The 10,769-nt window shown below is 41.8% G+C and overlaps 2 protein-coding genes across 2 annotated transcripts; both read left to right on the forward strand.

Annotated features, from left to right (window-relative positions):
• The first annotated feature begins 1,645 nt into the window (after nucleotides 1-1,645).
• On the forward strand, nucleotides 1,646-4,972 carry LOC118420451 (kelch-like protein 24). The gene is made up of 2 exons (XM_035827252.1): nucleotides 1,646-1,772; nucleotides 2,607-4,972. The coding sequence occupies exon 2, from the start codon at nucleotides 2,639-2,641 to the stop codon at nucleotides 4,562-4,564; it is 1,926 nt and encodes a 641-aa protein (XP_035683145.1). The 5' UTR covers nucleotides 1,646-1,772; nucleotides 2,607-2,638; the 3' UTR covers nucleotides 4,565-4,972.
• Nucleotides 4,973-6,002: 1,030 nt separating this feature from the next.
• LOC118420443 (kelch-like protein 30) lies at nucleotides 6,003-10,232 on the forward strand. The gene is made up of 2 exons (XM_035827241.1): nucleotides 6,003-6,167; nucleotides 6,894-10,232. The coding sequence occupies exon 2, from the start codon at nucleotides 6,966-6,968 to the stop codon at nucleotides 9,153-9,155; it is 2,190 nt and encodes a 729-aa protein (XP_035683134.1). The 5' UTR covers nucleotides 6,003-6,167; nucleotides 6,894-6,965; the 3' UTR covers nucleotides 9,156-10,232.
• Nucleotides 10,233-10,769: the final 537 nt, after the last annotated feature.

Consider the following 10,769-nt stretch of genomic DNA (forward strand, 5'->3'; position numbering starts at 1 on the left):
CTAGTCTTTTTAATCTAACATTACTATAGCACAAGAAGGACACAATGACACAGATGACGCCCATAATGATTTCTTTAAATATGGGCATGAGCCACGATTATTGCATATTTTCTCTCCGTGAAGAAGCAATTTTACCTCTTCCTCGTGAGAGTTAGAATCCCACACTAGGTCTCTCACGATTGACTCTAACATTGTCCCTATGTTTGTGTTCTCCACCAGATTGTGTGGATACAAGAAACATCCACCATGTTCTATGATTCCTGTGATGAAGAACCCTATGGCTACTATGACAGAAATTATGACGATAGTAATGATTCTGTTTATGATTACTCAAGAGAAGACGAGGATGGCTCCTATCGCTACCATGCTAATACTCATAGACGTGATCTCCTCGATATGCTTGACAACCAACGTAAAACTGGTGAATACACAGATGTTGTGGTAGAGGTAGCTGGCACAGAGTTCCCATGCCACAGTGCGGTGTTGGCATGCTCGCCGTTCTTCAAGACGATGCTGTCGTCGATCCAAATTCGCTGAAAGTAGTTTAAGGGTTGTGCAGCTGCATGAGGTTGGAACCGTCATCTTCTCAAAGGTCCTGGACTTCGTGTATACCGGGAAAATACATATCGGTAAAGACGACGTTCAGGACATTCTGCAGGCGGCACATATGCTGCAGATTGACAAGATACCAAGGTACTGTTGGAAGTTCATTCAGAAAAACCTTTCCACGTCCAACTGTGTGAACGTCATGCGTCTCGCAGACATGTACCACTTTAATGACTTAAAGACGAAAGGAAGAGATGTGGCCGTGAAACAATTCTTGGAAGTCGTACAAAGCGAGGAGTTTCTGACCCTTACGACGGAGGAGCTCATAGATCTACTCGCAGACGAGGATCTGCAAATCACTAATGAAGACGACGTTGTTAATTCTGTGATACGGTGGCTAGACCATGATGCTCAAGGCCGCAAGGCATCAATACCCACGACTTTACAACAGATTCACCTATCTTGTGTGAAGGTCAGTGCGCTAGAGAAGCTGGAGTCGAACCCTGTGGTACGAGAATGTCACGAATGCCTGGCGAAAATCACAGCTGTCAAGGAAGAACACCTAAGTGGTGTGCGGAGTGAAGATGCAGATAGGGATGAACATAGAAATAGAAACGGGATATCCGACCAGCTGGCAATCATTGTGGGTGGTTGGAAGGAGGTCAAGCAATGGGTATACAGTGAAAATCTCGCACCACATATATCCCTTCAAAGACATCCAGATCATTACCAGTTGCTTGAGTAAGTTCTATTTTGCGTAATTTCAAGAGTTGTGCTTAAACCGTTGACAGTTATGCAGAAGCAGGGTTACAAATACAGTAGAGGGCTACAGTAACAGATATAATCAGTAGATGTCGCTCCTGCATAGTTGGCTGCGGCAGCGTCTACTTTTCATGGGTGAAGAAATAATGTTTCTGCCTTTGCGAAATAAAGTACATATGAGTTTTCTTGATAAAACGGAATTTAGACGTCATTTATTTTAAATTTGTCTTTATAGTTTAAGATTATTTGCGATATTAAAGCCAATGCTATCAACATATAAAGTCATCAATACCTCAGTATTTACCCAAAGCTGTAAATGGACTAGTCCAGTTTGAAACTTTGGCGGTGCACATCACGCAATCACGGACGTTAGCGGAGAGTTGGAAGAAGCCGGCGGTTCCTGACGCGCTGAAACACCTGGTGACGCCGGGAGACGTCATCACAACGGACACGGGATACATGAGGTAACGTTACAGAATGCGGGGACGGCTGGGTTTAACTAAGGCGGGGTTTAGAGATATGAGAGCATACATTAGCGTTCTGGGGAGGGGGGCATGATTTTTTTCAACACATACGCGCGATATGCGCTTCTTTAAATACGGGGACATGAAATGTTTACGTTAAGTAGAGTATGATTCAACGATTACTTATATATACAAACTACATAATTTGTAGGATGTAGGATATAACGTTAGACTGATCATAGAAACCAAGATAAACAGAGTGTGTATGTAAATGAGTTAACGCATATCTGCGAAAATATTATAGTGTAGCCTGCCAGTTTTACTCGCATGTTCTTTATAGTGAGTCGAGAAAACGAGTCCCCACGAGACAACCACCATTCTAACAGATCGTGATTATCTTTAACTGTTGTTACATGCTGACATAGTGCTGCAGGGTTGTTAGAGGGTCTGCATGCTCTTTTACGTAAGGCGTAGGTAGCCTATTTCCATTCCATGTAACTCGTAGGGAAAACCTTCTTATCTACATAATTTGTAGCGAGGCAATCAAATTTACCATACTTTAGCGTAATACATAGGGGTTCTTTTAATTCAGCGTAAATCGTTGTCGGGACCCCCCCATGCAGACCCTCTTATTATAAACTAAATCGTTTCATGTTAGCAGTAAGATTGCTTAGAATAGAAGAGGAACCATGACTGTGGACATATTGTGGCCTTATGATTTTCTCTCACTCTCGCTCTCACTCAGTCCTGTTGCCGGTGGCCGTAAGGGCAGTAACACTGTTCACAAGGTCTTTTTTTATCATGACTGATTACATCTTCTTCTAACATATACAGCTGAGAACAAGACTGTGGCTACGACGACTACGATGGCTGAAGCGGAACCATTGGACTATAACAGTGACCTTGGCTGCTATGTAAGAATGGAGGACAGAACATCCCATGAGGACGACTGCTCTCACTACAAATATATCAGTCAATGTGATAAGGTCCTTGCCCAGCTTAACAGCCAGCGCCATTGTGGAGATTTTCTTGATTTGGTGGTAAAAGTCCAGGACATGGAGTTCCCCTGTCACCGGGCCGTGTTGGCATCTACACCGTACTTTAAAGTCATGTTTTCCTCTGACTTCACCGAAAGACGGTCAAAGGTTGTTCAACTACACGAGATCGACTCCGATGGCTTCTCTAAGATCCTGGACTTCCTGTATACCGGGGAAATCCGCATCAGCAAAGACGACGTTCACAACATTCTGCAGGCAGCTCACATGCTGCAAATTGACAAGATCACAGAGTATTGCCGAGCATTCATCAAAGAAAATTATGATCTGTCAAACTGCCTGAGTGCCATGCGCCTCTCTGACCTGTATGGATTTTCTGACCTGAGGGAACAAGCCAGGAAAGACACATTGTCTAACTTCTCAGAGGTATCGCAAAGTGAAGAATTTCTGACTCTTTCAGGACAGGAGCTCTTGGATCTACTCACAGACAAAAAACTGCAAGTTTCGGGTGAAGAAAACATTGTTGATGCAGTGATCCGATGGCTTGATCATGATCAGGAAAACCGCAGGACAGCAATAGTCAGCATATTTCAAGAAATCCACCTGATGTCCGTGAGAGTCAGTACACTTAAGAAGCTAGAGATGCATCCTGTGATACAAGATTCTCCTGAATGTCTGGCAAAAGTCACAGCAGTCAAAGAGAAACATCTCGACGGCACAAGTATAGGAGCAGAGTTAGAGGAGGCTAAATTTAGGCAAAGACTTGGTACATCAGACGACCTAGTACTTCTTGTTGGTGGTGGGATGATAACAGAGGGAAGTATGGCCATGGGTGATTATTATGCTGCATATACGACACCCTTGCAAAGCGTGATGTGCTTGGATCCGGACACTGAGCAATACTACCACGTCACTGCCCTACCAATGCACATTACAGGCTATATGAGTGTCACAAGTGGAGAAAGATGCCTGTATGTGACCGGTGGGCGTGCCCATCCTTTTTGCGTGTACGACCCTGGTAGTGTGCCATTGAGGCAGGCATTTCGGTACGACTTCGTCACAAACTGTTGGACAAAGCTACCTGACATGCCTCGAGGTAGGGCAGGGCACCAGTCGGTCGTCGTTGATGGGAAACTGTTCCTGGTTGGAGGTGACACTGACGACACGTCTGCATTCAGCATGGATCGCTACGATCTTAAAGAAGAGGCTTGGATCGAGCCGCCGACGTTGCCAGAAATAGCTTCTTTAGACTTAACTGTAACATCCTGCAATGGTAAGATTGTACTTGTTGAGCTTTTCGATGACACAGAGAATGCGTGTAGTTGGGTAGAGGAAACAAAACTGCTTGTTCATGTTTTCGATGTGAAAGCCACACATTGGTCATACTCTGATATTCCTGTGCTGTGCTCTCGGTTGGAAAGCGTTTGTAAGTTGGTGACAGTTGTGCATGGAAATGTGCATATTCTCCTGAATCTTCGCGATTTATACAGTCCACACATGTTTCTCTATGATGTTGAACTGGGAACCCTATCCAAGCTTGAAGACATAGGAGATTTGTCAGTGAGCTTTTGGGGTACACAGTACCAAGAAGAACACACCATTCACCAAGAAGACCTCGCCGACACCATAATCTGCTACAAGTTTGACGAAGACAACGACAACATCAGTGGTAGTAGGGAGACAGACATAACGCGTACATGGGACCTAACCTTTGAATTAGTTGGTCATAGTTTTCTGGCAACCAGTAAGTGTAGCATCGGGTGGTACTGCAGGGATCTTTACAAACTAGAGCACTAGCTAGGAACATAAGACAGTGTCTTGGGGAAGAGCTATCACATGTATACCCATTTTATATAGGATTATTCCTACATGGCTAGCTGCACATTTTATTGACACATTCCATTGTGGAGTGAACTGTGGAGTCAACCTACATGCGCCGTAGGTTGAATGAATTGTATATATGTTTTAGTGCTCAGTGTTTCTGTGATAGGAGTACAGTACCAGATGATAAGCTAAAGGAAGGGGATAGCAAAGTCAAGTAATTGAGTCTGTTGTTTACTGCTGAAATGAGGATGTGTAGTTAATTGTTTTTATTTTTAATATGTTAACTGTTGATTGTGAGTTGTACCTGCTAGTAATACTAATAGATATCATTAACTGATACAGAAACAATAAATGCAGAATCATCATGATTTGTCTAATCTAGGGTTGTCTTGTGAATCCTATTTTTGTTTTCTTACTAACCTATGTAAAGGAAATTTATTATTAATTGAGTAAATGCATGGCCTTTTTAGACAATGTATAATATTGAAAGTTGATTCCACTTAAAAGTGGTAAAACTTTGTTCCATATGATCAAAAGCTAGTTGAAAAGTACACAAAGAACTTTTTAACATATTATAAGTTAATTGTTCGAACAAAATCGTATGTGTCGTCTTTTTTCTGATGGTGGGATAGCTAACAGAAAAGACGGCACTTAAGGAAATGGTCACGATTTTCCCCATTAACCTCTGCTTAATTAGGCAACAGCAAGTAAATTGTATGGATGACATCCTCTGCAGGCTTAAGAAATATAATGCGATAGGGCGAAAAAAAAAATGGGTAAAAAATACAAGACGGCTAAATTTTGACACCATATACGTAACTAGAAGTGACAAAACATGGTAGCGTCACTACAAATCATTCCTTCCTGAATTAAAGAAGTGAACTATAGTATAGTAGAAGTAACACTAGATTGGTACATGTATCACCAAGTTGGCAACTACACTTTTACAACTATCCAACTAATTATAGCTTCACTTCAATAAACTACAGTCATAACTACCTCGCTAGTGTCACTTTTAGTACAATCAGTACACGCAACAAATTTTCCCATTTTGAAACTTCAAAAAAATCTTCTTTTTTTTTCTGAAATCCGGCGAAACTTAATGATCCATAAAATTTACTTCCTGTGGCCTCTATAGTAGGCCAAGGATGATCTAGGACGAATCTCAAATTGTAGGCTACAATAACCGGTCTAATCAGTAGGTGTCGCTCCTGCACAGTTGAATTAGGCAGTGTCCATTTTTCACGTTTCATGGGTAAAGCGAAAGTTCATCTGGTTACGTTTATTAGTACAGAATAGAATTATAGATTTTTTGATGAAAAGAGAAATTCAAAATTACTATTACTTTGATCAATTTAATATCAATTCAATTTATGACATTAAACCCTTATTATCATGGTTACACGACATCAAACTTTAGTATTTACCCAAACTTGTAATGGACTAGTTCAGTTTGAAACGAAGGCGCGCAGCACATCACGTTGCCGGAGAGTCGGAAGAAGCCGGCGGTTCCTGACGCGTCCAAACACCTGGTGACGCCGGGAGACGTCATCACAACGGACACGGGATACATGAGGTACAGAACTGCGGGGACGGCTGGTTTACTGAGCGTCGTGTTTAGAGATATAAGAGAGTTTTGATAGCGTAATTTGGGGAGGGGGGCACATGCTTGTGCCAGTCCGCTGCACCCACAGTCAACCCAGTGTCCACAACTCAACTTACTGATTTTATAATCTAGGGTACAAAACAACAACAAAAAATGTTTTTGAATGTGATAGTGGCAAAATATGTAAGATTTGCGATTGCAAGGAAGAGATTTTATTGTCTCAGTCTGCATAAAATTATGGACTCCGATGATGGTGAGATTCATGTATTACAATACCGTGAATACGCTTTTTCACAGAGCTTACTACGAATGTGCGGACGACAGGAATTTTGGGTAATATGTCAAAGATGAAGGCCTATCAGAAGTTAACATTCTCGCCTCGACCATTGTTAAAATTTGCACATGACAAAAGTCTTGAACATGCAAAATGGCGAAATATTTACATCGATGGGGACTTCACCTTTGACATATTGTCACCTGGCTTATCAAATATTATGATTATTTTCATCAAGTATCTTTCGTAGTTCAAGATCGCCACATAGGTCTTGTGACCTGTGCGCGTGACTTGTTACCTTTCAAGTTACGGTACCTAAATAGTGATGCATATAGGACACTGCACAACTTGTCAAGTAATATATGATACAGTATTGTATAAGTTCCACACACACTTAAACTTCCTCTCTCTTGTTGTTACAGTTGACTCTTTGACTGGCTGGCACCCCAACACTCCAGTCCCCATCTGAATACTCGACACAAAGTCAACATCTGATGATAAACGGCAAAAACACAAGTACAAATACCAAACTTGATGATAGTGTCTCCTGTACCAAATGTAATATTATAGTACCATCACAACTTCAGGCAGAAGTCCAGAGCTGCTGTTTGCACAATGGAAGAACGTTATGTTATATAGATCCTAACACAACAGCAATTCAAAGGATGTCTAACTATTGCAACCGCTGTGATCAAAAGATTTCTAACTATTGTGACAACTGTGATCGTGAAGTTCGTGGCAAACATTCTGCACAGTACCATGAGGATGGCTCCTGTACCTTTGGAATTAAATACAAAAATTATGACCTATGTGCTGAACTCACCAGACAGCGGAAGAGTGGTGAGTTTGTGGACGTGGTGGTGGAGGTAGAAGGCAGGGAGTTCCCTTGTCACCGTGCCGTGTTGGCGGTCACGCCATACTTTCAAACCATGTTTTCCTCCAACCTCATGGAAAGCAGGGCCAGGGTTATAACACTACACGATATTGACTCTGAGAGTTTTTCCAAGATCCTGGACTTCGTGTACACGGGAGAAATCTTGATTGGTGAAGACGACGTCCAAGACATTCTGCAGGCAGCACACATGCTGCAAGCTGAGGAAGTCCTAGAGTGCTGCCAAAAGTTCATTAAAAAGAACCTTTGCCCATCCAACTGTGTGGGTGTCATGCGCCTTGCTGACATGTATGGCTTGTGTGGTTTGAAGACAATAGCAAGAAGCAGGGCGGTGTCTCAGTTCTCAGAGGTTGGACAAAGTGAGGAGTTCCTGAGCCTTTCAACGCAGCAGCTTTTGGATCTACTTGAAGACAAGGAGCTGCAAGTTGAGAATGAAGATGACGTTGTCCTTTCTGTGATACGATGGCTAAATCACAACCCAGAAAGCCGCAAGACTGAGGCATGCAGAATTCTTCCAGTGCTTTGCTTATCTCGTGTAAGGGTCAGTGTGCTAGAGAAGCTTGAGGCCCACCCTGCGATACAGGAGTCACCCAAATGTCTTGTCAAAGTCATTGCTACAAAGGAGGGACATTTCAGTGGCTCACCTCAGCTCATGGCGGACACAGAAAAAGAGGATGATGGAAGAAAACCCAGCTCTGGAAGTTCAGACGACCTAGCACTCATTGTCGGTGGTTGGAAGACAGTCACTCAAGAGCATTACAGCGAAAATCCTACACCACCGACGCCTCTCCAAAGCATAATTTGTATGGATATAGATCGTAAGCAATGCTACCATGTCACTGACCTTCCGACACCGATCGTTGGATGCATGAGTGTGGCAAGTGCAGGACGATACTTGTACGTGACGGGAGGGCGCGCCTCGTCTTTACTTCACCCAGACCCTGGTGTCAGCAACAATCCATCCAAACAAGCCTTTCGATACGACTTTGCTACGGACACTTGGACAAGGTTACCTGACATGCCTCGCGGTAGGGCAGGGCACCAGTCTGCCATTGTTGATGGAAAACTCTTCCTGGTTGGAGGCGACACTACGGCGACATTGTTTAACATGTTCAGTATGGAGTGTTTTGATATTGAAGCAGAAGCTTGGATACAGCCACCTAAAGTGCCTGCTATCATCCCGTCACCTAACCTGAAGGTGATAGCATGTGGTGGTAAGCTTGTGCTCATTCAGGGACTTAGAAAGAAGGGAAGGTTCTGTGTCCATGCCTTAGATGTTAAAACTCAACATTGGACTTTCGCCAGCAGGTATGTTCCAGCCGAGGACTTCGATGCCAATATCAGAGCAACCACTGTTCACAACAAGGTTCATTTCTGTGTTGATATGTATATGTATTCGTTAGTCTACACCTATGATGTTGACAAGGAAACACCATCTATTGAAGAGGAGAAGCTAAACACACAAGTTGTCAAAGAGGAGCTTCACATAGTGCATGCAGTATGCAGGAGACGCAAGCGCTATGTCAATGGACGGAAGGGTATCATCAACACCGTATCAAGAAAAACCTATGAACTGCATGCAGGTCAAGTAAGACGTTTCTACTTCCATGATATGAGCGGACACACCAAACTGACCCTTCCTTTTGCTCTGTTTGGCCACGGATTCCTGGCAACCAAGAAAGGTCATGTTGGGTGGTACTGCAGGGACAAGCTTGCAGAAGTGGAGAAGGAGAGGGAACTGCAGGATTTGCTCAGGTATTATCATTATCCGAGCTCAGACGATGACTACTGAATGATTTGATTTCGCTGTCTCTTACAAGTAACAGACAGACAGACAGGGGAAGCTACTTGTATCCATGGCAAGAAGAGTTGCCTGTTTAAGCCATACCAATTTTATTTGTTGCTTCTCGGATTCACCTGTCCATTTTTTTATTTAAAAAAAAAAAGAAAGAATAAATCCCAAGAAAAAAATAATACTATCTCAAACCTGTAAATATAACCATTCAGAGCCAAAAACACATAACTAATTTCAATCTAAAAGCAATACCTTTATTATTGACGTCCTTTTATTCAGAACATTAGTAACAAATCAAAGGAAGGGATTCATTGTATAAAATGTGCCATTAGTATCTTCAACCCAGACCTTTAAAAATTTATTGTTGGTCCAATTTACGCAACAAATACATTTGGTGTGGCTTTATGGTCTAGTGAGAATAGTGGCAGAGATTGGTAGAAGACGAATCCTTGTATTTCTAGCGTACTTAGCTTTGCTGATACAGATTAGATAGGTGATTTTAGGTGGCATTAATTTGTTACTTGTGTTCTTAATTGAAGTCGCAATGTTCATAACTTTCTTCCATGTGTATATATATACATGTTTACTTGTACCTTGTCCAAAGGGAGGATATAAGCAATGTATTTTTTTTAGCTTCTACTACCTTTAGTTTTAGTGTATATCTATGTAATGTTAGTTCTGTAGGTTGCCTTGTTTACATTTTAGTCTAAAAACAATATACGTATTATTACATACTCTGACATATTGTTACTATACCAAGCAAGGGTACAAGTGCCTTCAATGCCTTCCACATTTTGGCACTGTGTATGAGCTTATGCCCCAACTGTAATCAACATATGAACGTTATACATCAACAAGTGTGGTGGGTCTTAACATGCTTAAAACTCCTTAAACAGAGGATCAGGCCTGTCGCTCATCGTTTTTAATGCCTGTTGACACTGTTCTCTGTCTTGTGACAGGTGAGTGTTAAGATTTGCTTGCACTTCAGATGTAATGTTAACGTTGGAGATTTGATGACAGAGCTCCACTAGCTTTATTAACCCTGAAATATAAATTAAACCAGTTTTAACATTACTTTTGGCTTTGTGTTTTTTCTGGCGTATCTTTATGCAATATGAATATGAAGTCGATACAAATGCAATGTATGTCGATACTACTGCGTTGTCACTTGTTACACATTCATCGTGCCAGTCAATTACAAACCAAATCAGTAGGTGTCGCCCCTGCACAGTTGGCTGCGGCAGTGTCTACTTTTTATAGGCGATGGGCCACGTTAAGCATTTAGAATGAAATTACCGCTGCATAACAAACAAGTGCTTTTAAAAAAAGCTAGCGTTTCGTCTACGTTTATGAGTGTGAACCGTCTTTTTCTTGAAGTAGAATCTGTTAGAAAAAGTCACTCAAGGGCTGTTGCGTCTATAAGAAAAATTGTTATTTTAGAAAGGAGTACTGTTTGATAGCTGGTCTTGGCTTACAACTTTATTCTAAAATGTACAATAAGTTCATTATAAAATCTATCAATATACTCAGGTACTTATGTACATTTGAAAAAGCACCATCAGCACTGTGACAAGATTCTATCTAAATTGACTACCAAATGTCAAACAAATA

This window comes from Branchiostoma floridae, chromosome 8 (genome assembly GCF_000003815.2).
Source record: "Branchiostoma floridae strain S238N-H82 chromosome 8, Bfl_VNyyK, whole genome shotgun sequence".
Taxonomy (NCBI): domain Eukaryota; kingdom Metazoa; phylum Chordata; class Leptocardii; order Amphioxiformes; family Branchiostomatidae; genus Branchiostoma; species Branchiostoma floridae.